Raw genomic sequence first — 15,432 nt, 5'->3', positions numbered from 1 at the left:
TACAGTAGGATAAATAGCATGAGAGGCTCATACAAAGTGCTGCAGGAACATAGAGGAGGGAGTGACTGACTTTGTCTGGACAAGTTCAGCAAAGCTTCACAGAAGTAGTGACAACTTAGGAGGCCTCTCAGGTGTAAACAGGATTACAGAGGCTGTGGAAGGAGCCAGAGGCATTGCTGGCTGGGTCAGTCCTGGGCGGGGCATCCAGAACCCTTGATCAGTCACATGGCATGCTTAGAGCACCCTGTTCCTTAGAACTGGTGTAGATGAGGGGGAGGTAGCAGAAGGTAGAGCTGAAATGCTAAGTAGGGCTCCATGTGTGATGGGTCTGAGTGCCGTCCCCAAGTCTGTAGCCTCTATCCTGCTCATCCTTTGACCCCCATTCTGATTGGCAGCACCAGGGGTAATATTTAAAATATTTAACAAGCAGTATGGCACAGATCAGATCGGTTGGAAGGAGGGGAGACCCGAGACCCTGTCCTGTGTCAGACCTTTTGTTGTTGGAGCATGGTGTCTGCCAGCGTTCCCAGGGCTGCAGCCAGAACATCAGGGAGGGGGCCAGGACGACAGCCATTTACCAACCAGCTTGGAAGTATTTTTACTATTTTAACTGCCAATGCAGCTGAGTATCTGTCAAATGCTCTAAAAAGCAAAACTGATCAATTCCACTGCCCTGATTAAAACTTTTACAGGATGAAATCCCCTGCCTGCCTGATACTGGTGATCTGACCCCTGTTGTCTTTTTTGCCTCACTCCCCATCATCCCCTCGGGCACTTACTCCCCGGGGCCCTGGCTCACCTGTGGCAGCTGGGAAAGCCCCACAGACTAGCCCTGCACCTCGCAATGTGGTAGGTAGGTGCTTCTGTCGAACATTGATAGACAGATTAGCCTGGCATGTCTTCTTAGAAATGCAGTTGGGTTTTTGTTTGTTTGTTTGCTTGTTTGTTTAGGTAATGGCTTCGAATCAACTCCATTTCCTCAGTAAGGCAGAGGCACTTAACACTGATAGACACTTCAGATAGTGATTGTAATCAGTATTGGAAGAGTAGTTGAATAAATGAATGACAGACACATTTCATGTGCATTCAGGGTGGAATTTGTTACTGGGATCTTTGCATCCACATATTTAGTTTTAATGTAGTGTTGGTGGCTTATGTCAACACAAACAGTATTCTTCTCATGTACCACTTGTAAATAAGGTGTTAAATATAAGTGGAGTTTGTAGAGCACCCAGAAGTCTGCTCAGCAGAGTTAACAAAAGAGACATGGACTCTGCCCTCATGAACGTTATGGTCTAGCAAGGGAACCAGATAATAAATAAGTAAACTTTGTCCGTCTTTGCTTTTCACCTGCCATTGTCATCTCTTACCTGGACCAGAGCAGTCAACTCTACACTCATCTCCCTGCCGGCATGCAAGTCCTTAAACCCTCTCTACATGGCATCCAGAGAGGGCTTTTAAAAATCTAAATCGGGGCTTCCCTGGTGGCGCAGTGGTTGAGAGTCTGCCTGCCGATGCAGGGGACACGGGTTCGTGCCCCGGTCCAGGAAGATCCCACAAGCCGTGGAGCGGCTGGGCCCGTGAGCCATGGCCGCTGAGCCTGCGCGTCCGGAGCCTGTGCTCCGCAACGGGAGAGGCCACAGCAGTGAGAGGCCCGCGTACCGCAAAAAAAACCAAACAAACAAACAAACAAACAAATCGAAATCGGGGCTTGTGTCTATCCTATTTAAGCCCATTCACGACTCACATTACAGTTAGGATAAAAATCCTAATTTCTTTCCATGGTCTCCAAGGTCGAGGTTCATAGGGCCCCTGCCCACCCCTCCAGCCATGAATCAGGCCACTGTGCCCTCTGTTTCCCACTGTGCCCCGCTATGTCCACCAGGTCCAGTCACAAGAAGAGCCTCCAGTTCCTTGAGCCCCCAAGCGCTTTCCCTTCTCAAGAACTTTGTTCGTGGTGCTCTCTGGCTCTCCCTTTGGCTGGCCGCATCTCATCCTTTAGGGTCTTCCTAAAGTCAGTCCCTTCCACTTCCACTACTGTTATTCTTTATCGAAGAGCTCTTCCTATAGCACTTAACACAATTTGCGATCATCTCTGAATTTGTTGAGGAGAAAAGTTGTCTGAAAAGAAGGCCTTTTTGTACAGTTTAGAGCTGAGAGGAGAGGACTGGATCTTGAGATAGGCCGTGCAGGCATCCTCTCTTCTGATTCCAAATGGATCCCTAAGCAAGTTACTTAGGTATAGTTCCCAAGTCACTCGTGACCAGCAAAATCATTCTCCCTGCCAATTCTGGTCAGAATGAATACCTCTGAAAAACAGGTTATGTTCCACTGTGAAGCAAACATTCTGAAAATCAGAAGCATGGGTGGGGTTAGCCATAGACAGTTGACCAGATCTGAATATATTCAGTCATTCAGAATAGGCCTCTCTTTATAGACCTGCTAAGGTGAAGAGCAAGCATGAATAGTAATAAAAAAAAAAAAAATCAAATGCCGGAAGAGGGGGAAATGTTCAAGTCTTAAAGGAACAACTTTGGTCTGGAAACAACATATAGTTAGAAACCTAAGGTAGAAGAGAAAATCAGGCTTTGTGAGTCCTCAAGATATATGTTTAGAGCAGATGCTACTGGGGGCGGGGGACGACCAGAGGCTGAGTTCTAAGAGTTGTGAGGGAGGACAGAAGGATGGAGATGGGGGCAGGGGGAGAGATGGAAAGGGAGGGAAAGAGCAACAGAAATCAAGCAGTACCGGGTCTTTCAAGGTCTAATCAAGGACTAGAGTACATGGCATCCCTCCTTAACTGATTCTCCATGTGTTGGAGGTTAAGAGCAATTATCTAGTTGACATTTTGTTGTGTGGTTACAAAAGGCAAGGTGATGGAGGGCCATCTGATTTCATTAGACAGACCATAGTTGTCTAGAAATTATGATTCCCTTCCCTGTGATTCCCATTACTCAATAGCCTTTGATTTCCTGTTCCAATTCTCTTAGCAGTAATTTATGGAAGTTGTACCTCTGGCCAACAGAAATAGGGTTTTCTTTTTTTTGGGGGGGGGTGTTTTTTTCCTCCTGTGGTGCAGGTATGTGCATAGTGAAGGAGTGAAAATCCTCGCTGTAAATTCTAAAGCCTTTGAAGAAGAATGGCAACTAGTCCTTTCTACCGTCTTTTGTTCCTGCAGCCTGCCACGAGTCCTGTGCGGCCTGCTGGGGTCCCACAGAGAAGCACTGCTTGGCCTGCAGAGACCCCTTCCAAGTGCTGAGAGAGGGCAGCTGTGAGAGCAGCTGTGGCGACGGGTTTTACAACAAGCAGGGGACTTGCAGTGGTAAGTGTCCGGCTTTGCAGGCCAAAGCAATTTTTCCTCTTCCAGCCTCCCTTGTTTCATTCAAATCATAGCACCGAAAATCAGTGTTTCTTTTACTCAACAAATATGCAAATGCTGGTAAGATTGACAGTGTTTTAGCAGCTTACGAAACGTGTTTCTTTTCCACTGGCAGAATCCCCATTAATACCTTTGACTGCAACTACTCGTTAGGTTGGGAGCTCTCTGTAGCCTCCTCCTGTATCTGAAGACCAGGAGGCTCAGGCTGCTTGCTCCAGGCCCACAGCTGGAGGGAGAGGAGTGGGGCTTCCTTGCTCCAAATGCCAAACTCTTCATCAACACCAGACTGCCTTCCAAATATGCATGGGGACAAGACACTCTTAGGCCAGCCAAGGGCCAACCTGCCTTCGGTGTTGGTGCCACTGAATTAAAGCTGAAGCAGTTATTGTCTATTCTACCTTTAACAACCATTACAGACAATAAGAGTTAACCGAGAATAGTGCTTCCTGTGCTGAGCACTGTCCCAGGTGCTTTCTAAACATGAACCAATTGAGAGGCAGAAATGTATTGTGGGGTGGGGCGGTGGGGGGAGCATGACCTTGGGCAAGTTACTTAATCTCTTCCTGTGTCAGTTTCCCATCTGTAAAATGGGAACAATAGTAGTACCCGTGGTACACAGAATAACGGTTCCTCAGAGATGCCCACGTCCCTAGTCACGGGCATCTGTGAATATACTGCCTCAGATGACAAAAGAGACTTTGTAGGTGTGATTAAGGTCAGGATCTTGAGATGGGGGAGATTATCCTGGATTATCTGAGTGGGCCAGCGTAATCCCAGGGGCGTCCTTATATGAGGGAGACAGGAGGATCAGAGTCAGAAAAGGAGACCTGAAACAGGAGCAGAGGTCAGAGTGATACCAGGGATGGGCTATGAGCATGCAGGCAGCCTATAGAACCTGGAAGAAGACAAGGAAATGGATCCCGCACCCCCCTGCCAGAGCTTCCAGAAGGAATGCAGTCCCGCCAATGCTTTGATTTTGGGACCTCTGACCTCTTAAGCTTTATGATAATAAATTTGTGTTGTTTTAAGCCACTGAGCTTGTGGTCATTTGTTACAGCAACAATGGGAAACTAACACACACCCAGCTCAGAAGGCTGTTTCAAGGACCGAGTTAACGTATGCAAGGCACTGAGCACAGTGCCTGGCACGGAGTAGGTGCTATGTGAGTATTTAGTGTTTAATCCTCACAATTTCGTGAGGTAGTTATTATCATCCTCATTTTTCAGATGAAGAAACAGAGAGGTTAAGAAACCTGCCTGGGGCTTCCCTGGTGGTGCAGTGGTTGAGAGTCCTCCTGCCGATGCAGGGGACACGGGTTCGTGCCCCGGTCCGGGAAGATCCCACATGCCGCGGAGCGGCTGGGCCCGTAAGCCGTGGCCGCTGAGCCTGTGCGTCCGGAGCCTGTGCTCCGCGCAACGGGAGAGGCCACAACAGTGAGAGGCCCGCGTATCGCAAAAAAAGAAACCTGCCTAAGGTCACGTAACTAATAAGGGGCAGAGTTGGAGTTCAGGCTAGGTCTTCTGGGTTTAGATCTTAACTGCCTCGTCGCTGCTCTACTGCTCCCTGTAATGTGATACCTCCTTATGCACCTCTGCCCATTTTCCCCTCTCTTCTCCTTCTCCTCTCCCTTGATCCTCCTCTCCCCCTTCCTCCTTGTCTTCCTGTCAGTCTTTAGATCAGCCGGCTACCCCTGTGGACCCAGGCCCACAGATAGGCACCTGATGGTGAATGAAAGGTTTGAATCCAGTTTATCGTGATGGCCATACCTGTTGAAAGGCCTGATGACTTTTTTTTAAACTGAGTCCACTAAATCAATAAAAAATGTGTAGCCCATAAAACTTTCTTGAGTTATTGCCCTCATTTTGTTTGCTGAGCAGGGCAACTGCACAAATGAGATGATCTTTGGGACCTGACAAATCCACTTGTCCTAGGGAAGAGAGATACCCCCTGGCAGCTGCTTGCTTAAAGCTGTGCAGGGATCCATCAGCATCGCTGGTGTGAGAAATCTCACTCAATATGGACAAGTCACAGGTGGCTTTTGTGTGGATTCAGGAGAGAACAAGGAGAGAAAGGCAGGCTGCCATTACCCTGAGCATTTTAATCTTTTTCTGCCGACATCACTTTCCTGCTCAGTTAAGCCAGATGTATTCTCTAAAGGTCAGCAGATGTCAAATCTGCACTAACTTAAAGGCCTGAGGCATTTACCCTTTAACTCCCCAAGGAGGCTGGCTACTGTCACTGACAAGGAGTGGTGACACGGACCTGCTACCGAGACGATATTATCTGGAATGAGAAAGCAACTTTTGCTAGGGATGCGTGTATGTAAAAGGAGGGATGGTTAGTGTGAGCCTGAGGCGGTGAGGGTTGGGAGTCTACTTGGGCAGAGAGGTTGAGTGAAGAAAGCCAGGTCTCCTTGCAGACTGGAAGAATTTTGAAAAAAGACTACTGAGCAGGTGCCTTAGGGAGAGAGTATGCATTTGAAATGCTATCTGTATACATTTTGAAACAAAGCAGAAAGAGAACTTTCAAACAGGAGGATGGACCGTTGTTGACATTAGTCAGCCAACCAATCAATTGATCAATAGGTAATTACTGAATGCCTGCCATGTGCTTAGCAGATACAAGACTTTGTGATGCCATTGGCATTGACCAGTGGCCCTTTTGATAGACAAGGCTGGGGTTTAAACTTTTCATAAAATTGTTCGAGTTCTCTAAGTTTGTATCAAACGCCTTCAGAAGGGTTCATATAAATATTTTCTAAAGCAACAGTGAACCGAGTCGCTGATTGGTATCGGAATGTTAATTAAGACGCTAATAATGCCGACTTACTTTCAATTCAGATTAGTACTATTCGAGATAAAGACCAACTGGTGTTGGTTTAATAATTTATAACCAAGCAACCCGTATCTGTAGAAATCTCAAAGTTGAGTGCTGAGAAAAATCCAGCACAACCTGTTATAAATGGTGCTAGGCCCTGGCTGAAAGAATTTACAACCACCAAGTTTGTCTGTGGTACATGCTTTGAGTTTTACAAATGTTAGATATAAGGCGTGGGGAAATTCAAAGGACAAAACCTCCTCATTCTTTAGTCATGTAAGTACTTGAGCTATTATGAAGGGCTTTTCTGACTCTAGCTAACACAATAAATCAAAGCAAGTTCAGAGGTTTCTGTTAGCCATTCTCGCTCTCTTCCTTCCCCCTCTCCTTTTTTTCTCTTTCCTTCCTTTTATACCGATTTCCCTTCCTCACCTACGCAACTATTTTAATTTTTTTTATCTTCTTGTTTTTATGGGCTCATGTAAAATTGGTATTGTTTTCAGCGAGTATACGTATATGTATGTTTTTCTTAAATGATACCATGTTATAGAGTTCACGTTGTTCTTTTTTCACTCAGCGGTATGTTTTTCAGATTCACCCAGTTGCTATATCATCTAGCCCTTTGTTTCTCACTGCTGCATAGTCCTTCCTGGTCTGCATCCCCTACAGCTCTCCCATCTGCTGTCCCAGGGACGGGATCCCTCTCTTCCTTCCATCTGCACACCATCACTAGGGAGCCTTGGTGAACAACCTCCGACATGTCCTTTGATGAACTGGGTGGGAGGTTCCCTGGGATGGATGGATAACCTGAGAGCAGAGCTGTTGGTTTCTTTTTTTTTCTTTTAATTTTAATTTATTCTTTAATTGTTGACTCTTCATTTTCTTTATGTGATAAGTAGTACCAGGTAGCTCACCAGCATCTACACTCCCAAGCATAAGGGCTCTTTCATCTCTACATCCTTGCCACCATTTGACATTATCAAACTTCAGGTTTTTTCCTGGTCGATAGGTATACAAGGACATCCTATTTTAATTTGCATTTTTCTGATTATTAATGAGTTTGAGAATATCTTCAACTCCTGTTGGACTGACTTTTGTGTTTCCTCTTTGATAAGTTGCTTTTTGATGTTTTCCCCATTGTTTCATAGGCCTTGCTACCTTTTTATTATTGATTTTATGGAATTCCTTGCACCTTATAGATATTAACTCTATCAGTCATAAATATGCAAACATTTTCCCATTTCGTTACCTTTTAACCTTTAATGTGGTGCCCTTTGTTGAACAGACATCTCTAATTCATCATTTTTCACTTTAACATTTTGCTTTCGAATTTTTGTTTAAGAAGACCCACCCTGCTCAAGTTCACAAAGAAATTATACTGCAATTAATAGAAGAAATTCTATTAATTTCAGTTTTTTCTTTATGTAGGTTGTTGATCCATCTGGAGTCTACTTCTGTATATAAGTTTAAGTAGTGATCCAGTTTGATTTTTTCTCCATTTCATGATCCAGTTTTCCCAGCATCATTTAATGATTCAATCTAACCTTCTCCATTGATCCTTATTGGATATTAAATTTCCATATGGACATAGGTCTATCTCTGAGCTGTTTGAGTAATCCAAATTTCTGTTCTTGTACCACTATCACATTGTTTTGCTTTGTTTTGTTTTGTCCCTTAATTTCTATTGCTTTGCAGTATGTCTCAATGTCTGATTGGGAAAATTCTCCCTTTCTTTCATCTTCATCTTTAAAGTTAACTATTCATGAACTTTAGAGTGTTTATTGAATTACTAATAAAATTCAACTGGAAGTTTTATTAATATTGTATTGAAGTTATAGACTAGTTTGGGGAGAAATGACATCTTCCTAATAATTTTATTTAAATTTACAAATTATACACCAAGTATTATTTTAGGTGTATCCTAAAACATTCAATCTGTAATGTTTTTATTGTTGGGCAATTACAATTTTTAAAAAATTTCTGCAATTCTTTATTTCTGGGAAAATCCACTTGGCTTGTAGATTATTCACTTCTGTGGATATGGCAGTTCTAGAATAGAAGCTTCAGAAGTTTCTGGAGGGTTCTTCTGGAGAAGAACGCTTTTTAGATTCATTTTTGCTTCTTTGCTCCAGCTATGCGTTGAGGGGATGATTTTCTTTTTCTCTGATATGAAGGCCACTGCCTTTGTCCATTTACTGAAGATTATCTTGCCTTACATGTGTGCTTCTAGAGAGATGCTGAATCCTCTAGGATGCAGGGTGGAACATTTGGCCCCATCAGTTGCCATCCTTTTTCTTAAGTTCTTGAAATCTTTTTCAGGAGGTTAGTATGGTGTAGGTGGATTGAGAGAACAGACAGAATAAATCTCAGTAGCTCTCTATTCCTGAAACACTGATTCTCTGATAGTGAGAAGAAGTTTGTTTTGCTTGTTTTTAAAGAATTTAGCCAGTGAGCATGGAATAGATTGAGTCATAGACTTACCTGCAGCTGCATTCACCCTCACCTCCCTTTTCTACTCAGAAAAGGAGGACTTTCTCTGTTCTGTTCAAGTCTAATCTCTCCATCTGTACTTTTGAACGTAACTCCCCTTTTTTCTCCTAGATACGCTTTCAACAATTATTCTACCTCTTCTCTTTTTAAAAACCTTTCCTGGGGTCTGTATTTGCTTTGGGCTTTTACAGTACTGGAGAGACAATACATCCCCTTAACCCCTCCCCCCACTTTTGTTTTAATTGGAGTATAATTGCTTTACAATGTTGTGATAGTTTCTCGTGTCCAGTGAAGTGAATCAGCTATATGTATACATATATCCCCTCCCTCTCAGACCTCTCCCCGCCCCCGCCATCCCACCCATCTAGGTCATCACAGAGCACGGAGCTGAGCTCCCTGAGCTATACAGCTATCTATTTTACACATGGTAGGGTATTTATGTCAAACCTAATCTCCCAATTCATCCCACCCTCCCTTTCCCATTCTGTGTCCACACGTCTGTTCTCTACTCTCTATTCCTGCCCTGGAAATAGGTTCATCTGTACTATTTTTCTAGTTATTTCACCTCTATACCCTTGCATTCACAGCCAGGAGCCTTTAAAGGAACAGTTTATAATCATGGCCTTCACTTTCGCTCTCTCTGATGACTCCACTGAAATGGTTGTGGCACAGGTCACTCGTGTCCCAATTTCTAAGTGAAGTGAACCCTCTTCAGTCTTTATTTGTCCTCTCTGTACTGTTAATGTCTTCCTTCTTGAAACGTCTTCCTTTCTTGGATTCTCAGCCACCACACTCCTGTTTTCTCTCCTACCTTTGGATCATTTCTTCTTAGTTACCTTTGCTAGTTTTTTTCTTTTTTCAGTAAATTTTGGTGCTCTCCAGATCCTTGACTACTTCTTTCTTATCCGTCATGCTTTTACTGAATAAATCAACTAATTTCTGATTTCAACAACCCCTATGTGATGACCCCCAAACCTCTCCCCTGAGTCTCAGAACTCTAAATTGGGCCATTTATTGGACTGCGCGAATCTCAAACTGAGTCTGTTGTAATCCCCCGCTCTCCTTTTTGTGTTCCTTGAGTGGCATCACTCGTCTCCATGCCAGACCCCAGGCAGCCATCTGAGACACTTTCACCCACACAGCTCTCAGATCCATCACCTCATTCACAGCCTTGATTCAGCTCCCTCTCATCTTGTTCTGTGAGCATTGCTACGCTATTCCAGCAAGGCCCCCAACTCTCCTTCCTCACCCCTCCAAACTGTCTCCAAACTAAAGCCCAAATGATCTTTCTTATGCACAAACATAGCCATATTTTTACCTTGTTTAAATCTGTGTCGGGGCCATGGGTGTCTTTCATAGGATGAGAATCTAGACTATAGAGTTTGGCATACAGGTTACTATGGCCCTTCCCACTTTTCCAGCCGAATGAACTGCTGTTTCCCAGGATTTCCCAAGCTCTGGGCCTGTACTCGCCTCGCGGCTTCAGCCGGGAGTACATTCCCATCAGCTTGACATGCTCTGACTCGCTTTCCAAGACAATGCTCAAGGGTCATTTCTTCTATGATTCCTTTCTTAACCTTTCATACTTCCTACCCCACACACATTCTGTTGAAATTTTTATTGTCTATACAGACCAATCTGAGTGATATGTTTAATACTGCTAATATTGCATATGTTTATCTCCCTCTGGTAGACTTAACAAGCCCCTTAAAGCAGAGACCAAGTTGATTTGGGTTTTGTGTCTCTACCACCTGGCACAGTACTTGACACAGAGCTTAAGAAATGTTTTGGGGGCTAAATGAATGGATAAGTGAATGAGTAGATCCTGGAAGGCTGTGTGAAGTTCAATTATTTCAACCAAATTTTGTAGCATGACTTTGCTCAGTAGAACTCTGAATTCCTGAATTCTCTCTCCAACCAGGGTTGTCAGATAAAATATAGGATGAAATATTTGGGACAAACTTAAACTAAAAAAGTATTCATTATTTATCTGGAAATTCAAATTTAACTGAGCATTTTTATTTGCTAAATCTGGCAACCCTACCACCAAGGCTGTTTTGACTTTTTTTTTTTTAAATAAATTTATTTATTTATTTATATTTTTTATTTTTGGCTGCATTGGGTCTTTGTTGCTGCTTGTGGGCTTTCTCTAGTTGCGGCGAGAGGGGGCTACTCTTTGTTTCAGTGTGCGGGCTTCTCATTGCGTGGCTTCTCTTATTGAAGAGCACAGGCTCTAGGTGCATGGGCTTCAGCAGTTGTGGCTCACGGGCTCTAGAGCGCAGGCTCAGTAGTTGTGGCTCACGGGCTTAGTTGCTCCGCTAGCATGTGGGATCTCCCCAGGCCAGGGCTCGAACCCATGTCCTCTGCATTGACAGGCGGACTCTCAACCACTGCGCCACCAGGAAAGTCCAGCTGTTTTGACTTTAAATCCCATATTAAATTGGATACACTGGTAGGGGGGCCTCAGAGTATTTGTTATGCTTAGTTTAATGAAATAATTATTTGTTTCTCCTTCAACTGCGAAAACAGAAGTGTTGGAATCAAGGAAATAGAACTTAGCTGAGCAGCCAAAGAATGTGATTACTGTGTTGATACGAACTATGGACGTTGTGAAGAATAGACTTTCACTTCTCCCTTTGCTCACTATTGAATTTCTTTGATGGGTTTTCCTGCCCCTTAGCTTGTGACCAGTCCTGTAAGAGTTGTGGCCCCAATAGTCCCAGATGTCTTACCTGTGCTGAGAAGACCGTGTTGCATGATGGGAAATGCATTTCTGAATGTCCTGGTGGGTACTATGCTGATGCCACTGGCAAATGCAAAGGTAAGACGTGGGTAATTGTTATCATCGTCACCATCATCATAATCATCATCAAAAAAGTATTTAATACATGTTTGATTATAGATGGTGCTATGCGCTGCTCATTTGGAAGTTTGTGTGCATGATGGAGAAATGGCAAGTTAAAAGGAATATCTTTTCCTTATAGAACCTATGTGTATCTGGTACACATTAGATCTCCAGTGATCTCATCATTAGAGATCACTGGATCTTTTTGAAATGCCAAGAACATCTTTAAGATCTTTACACAATCCTTGTGTACTTGTAAACCATCACTAACTCAGGTTGTAGGTGTGACAGAATCATTCCATAGATGGCATTTATAAGCACATATATTGGCAACTACAGCACACCACAAAAATAAAATTAAAAAGTAAATCAAGTTTGGTAGATTATAAAGCTAAAGTGTGTACCTATTAAAAATTTGGTTTTATGTGCTATTTATATAGTGTTTCTTTCAGATTTTTACAACTTAAACTACGAAACATTCCCGTTTGAGATGGGAACTTATTGCTGCCTAGGACGCCTTGATGGCCCTTCTTCTCCAAAACAAACACACGTATTCTTACTTCCACCTATTGACAGGATATTTACACCTGTCCCACACCTTGTCTTATTAACCTTCTGTTTGTTTGCCAACCTCTTTACTTATACAGTGTTCATCCCTTTTCCTCAATATCCTGCCTTCAACGGTCTGATCCTGTCCCCACACTCCCCTCTCCCAGCTCCTGACCATGGTCCTCCAGAGCCTTCTTGCAGTATCTCACTCCTGTCCCTTAGGACAGCGTGGTACCATCTGCCTCTTGGAGCCAAAGATGTCCCCCTGTTACCAACCAGGACAAAAGCAGCAGAGACGCATGCCTGACATTGCCATACATAGTGGTCAGATTCTTTAATATCATTCTTACTTAGGATCCTAAAATGTCCAGTTGTAAGTGTCTTAAATAACCATTTAGTCCAACCTCTTGCCATACATATGCCAAGGAAACTAGGCCTGGGGAGACCCAGACTTGGCTAAGGGCATAAGTTAGGGGATAGGCCCGTCAAAATCCCAGTGCTCCCAACATCCAGACCCATGAACTTTCCCTTCTTCCCTATTCACATGGGAGTTTTAGGTTCAGACAGACCTAGGGCTAAATCCCAGCTCTGCTACTAATTAACTCTGTGATCTTGAGTAAATTTTTTAACTCCCCAAGACCTCGGTTTTCTCATCTGTAAAATGGGGTTAATAATACCTACCTCATAATGTTGCTATGAAGGTTAAAAGTGGCAATATGTATAAAACACTTAATACAAACATACATAAAGGGTAGCTAATAAATCATTGATAGAACATGGTGAAAGATGGATAAAGGGGCAATGTGGGCAGTTCTGGTGCTATAACCACCTTCGAACACATATATCTCTTGATTTTGTGCAACAGCTGAAGGGGGATCGAGTGATAGACGAGAGGGCTTCCTAGCACATAAGGAGCCTGGCCAAGAAGTAGGCACCCTAGTCACCTCGGTCCCATTGTGTTCCCCTCTTCCTCTCTTCCTCAGTTTGTCACAACTCGTGTGCCAGCTGCTCAGGACCCTCGGCCTCTCACTGTACAGCCTGCATCTACCCCCAGGCCCTGCGCCAAGGCCACTGTCTGCCCAACTGTGGAGAGGGCTTCTACCCTGACCACGGGATCTGCAGAGGTATCGCTGGCGTCATCATCATTCTTGAGAGACTTTCCCATCACAAGGCATAGATATAAGTTACTTTTGGGGGCAACTTTTCCTCTAGTGTATCCTATATGGTTATGTATGCATTATATGCTTTTTTTCATTACCAAGGGATAATCTGAAAAATCACATTTGAATATTTGTGAAGACACTCAAAAGGGTATGATTTTTCTGGCCATTCTTTTTTTTTTTTTTTTTTTTTTTAAGCATCTTTATTGGGGTATAATTGCTTTACAATGGTGTGTTAGTTTCTGCTTTACAACAAAGTGAATCAGCTATACATATACATATGTTCCCATATGTCTTCCCTCTTGCGTCTCCCTCCCTCCCACTCTCCCCATCCCACCCTTCCAGGCTGTCACAAAGCACCGAGCTAATATCCCTGTGTTTTCTGGCCATTCTTGAGAGGAATGTCATTCTCTTTACCGTGGTACATTAAAACAACCCAACTCTTATTTCCTTCTTTTTCTGTTCTCTGACCATTGCTAATGTTTTTCTTAGTCTTCATTTTGTTTTTCCCTGAAGAACTTCTTTTTGTTAACGACACTGTTGAGCAACCTGAGAGTTACTAGCAATGCCTCTGGGTTAAGTAAAATGGAAACTCTTCAATTGCTGTTTGCCAAAAAGGCTTTGGGCTCATTGGGAGGACAGTCTCATTTGAGCCTTTTGAAACTAGAACATTGGGAGCAAACACTTGAATTAAGTAAAAGGTTAATTTATGTTTACTTATACATAGGGCACCTTGGAAAAGAATGTGAGAACAGTTACAAGAAAAATATATTTAAACCAGGGATGCTGCAAAAGATATTCTGAAAAAGAAAATTTAGAGAATCTTTTAAAGGACTGTAAAGTTCAGTATATCAGAATGTGGGCAGGAGAGATTTTGAGTACTCTCTTTGGCTCTGATTTTCACCAGTAGTCAAGGAAACTGTGATGGATTTTCAAATGCTTGCTGCTGCTTTAAAGGGGCCTCTTCCTTGTCTAGAAAAGCAGCCTTTCCTCACATAAATTCTAAGGTAAATTTGTTGCCTGGACCCCTCTATAGTGAGTGATGGATGCCGTAATGGACAGTAACACAAGTACCATTTTTGCACAAAATACAATAACGGACCTTATAGGAATGCTTCTTAAAATCTCCCATGAAAACTGAGGCTGTAATGTTAAATCGTCATCCACTGTATGTGAATCTCTGGAGAGCCAAGCCAATATTGTCCAGTTTGCTTTTTTTTCTTTTCCCCCACCATGATATAGCCTGGCAGCCCTTCCAGGACCTGAGTGATGTGACTAGCTAACATCACCCTCATTTGGCCTCTCACAGATATTGTTATTATCACCTTGGGCTTTGTATAGAACATTAGAAAAACAGTTTCCTGAAAAGATGTATCTGGTGTACTTTTCTGAGTGATTTTGACTTAATTAGGGACTCCCCTTGGTTGCAACATCTATCTGATCCTTGGATTTTTCCTGCATTTTATTCCTCTTGGCAGGCTGTCATTCCTCTTGCCTGACTTGTGTGGGTCCAGAGAGCTCTCAGTGCACCCAGTGTAAGAAGCCAGAGGAAGGACTGCACATTGAGCAGCTCTCTGGGGCAAACATCACCTCTGGCGAGTGTCTGTCCCAGTGCAGAGCCCAGTTTTACTTGGAGAACACTGGGCTGTGTGAAGGTAAGTAAGCCTGATTTGAGGAAATGTTAGGTAGCTTCTGGGCTTACCTCTTGAGGGATTCTGTGAGGTGGGACCAAAGCCAGAAGATCTTGGCTTTCCCATTACAGTGGCTCCTGGATGCTTGTGGCTAGAGCAGAAGACCGACATGCAGAAGAGTGGCCCCCACTGATGTCCTCCTTCCCTTTGTGCATAATAGGTGATCTTAAAGAGCTAGTTGCTTTTACCCCGCTGTCCCCAGAGTTACACTCTCAGAAATTCCTGGTGAGAGTTCTTTCAGAGACAGTATGAGTAACCGAGACAGACCCAGAACTCATTGTAGAATTCCGTTTATTATTTGTACAATTTTCTACTCTTAATATGAGTTGGTCTCTTCAGGACAAAATCTGGACTTCTGTCAAAATTTAGAAGTGATTCCTGCCATCGTTTTGGCATATCGTCTACAGAGAATTGATGCCATCCCGAATAATTTGACTCAGAGCTGGGTCATCTATACGTGGTTGAAGTTGAGATGAAGGGGAGATACATATAATTTCTTGG

General features: G+C 43.4%; 1 protein-coding gene across 1 annotated transcript in view; it reads left to right on the top strand.

Moving 5' to 3' along the window:
* Positions 1-15,432, top strand: part of FRAS1 (Fraser extracellular matrix complex subunit 1) — a 455,620-nt gene that overhangs the window by 225,519 nt on the left and 214,669 nt on the right. Inside the window, exons 15-18 of the mRNA XM_065877453.1 lie at positions 3,179-3,322; positions 11,367-11,507; positions 13,064-13,204; positions 14,719-14,895. Coding sequence (XP_065733525.1) covers positions 3,179-3,322; positions 11,367-11,507; positions 13,064-13,204; positions 14,719-14,895 — 603 coding nt within the window. The remainder of the gene's footprint in view (positions 1-3,178; positions 3,323-11,366; positions 11,508-13,063; positions 13,205-14,718; positions 14,896-15,432) is intronic.

Source organism: Phocoena phocoena, chromosome 5, assembly GCF_963924675.1.
Source record: "Phocoena phocoena chromosome 5, mPhoPho1.1, whole genome shotgun sequence".
Classification (NCBI taxonomy): Eukaryota; Metazoa; Chordata; class Mammalia; order Artiodactyla; family Phocoenidae; genus Phocoena; species Phocoena phocoena.
The sequence above is the reverse complement of the archived record's forward strand: the minus strand, read 5'-3'. Positions and strand labels throughout refer to the sequence as shown.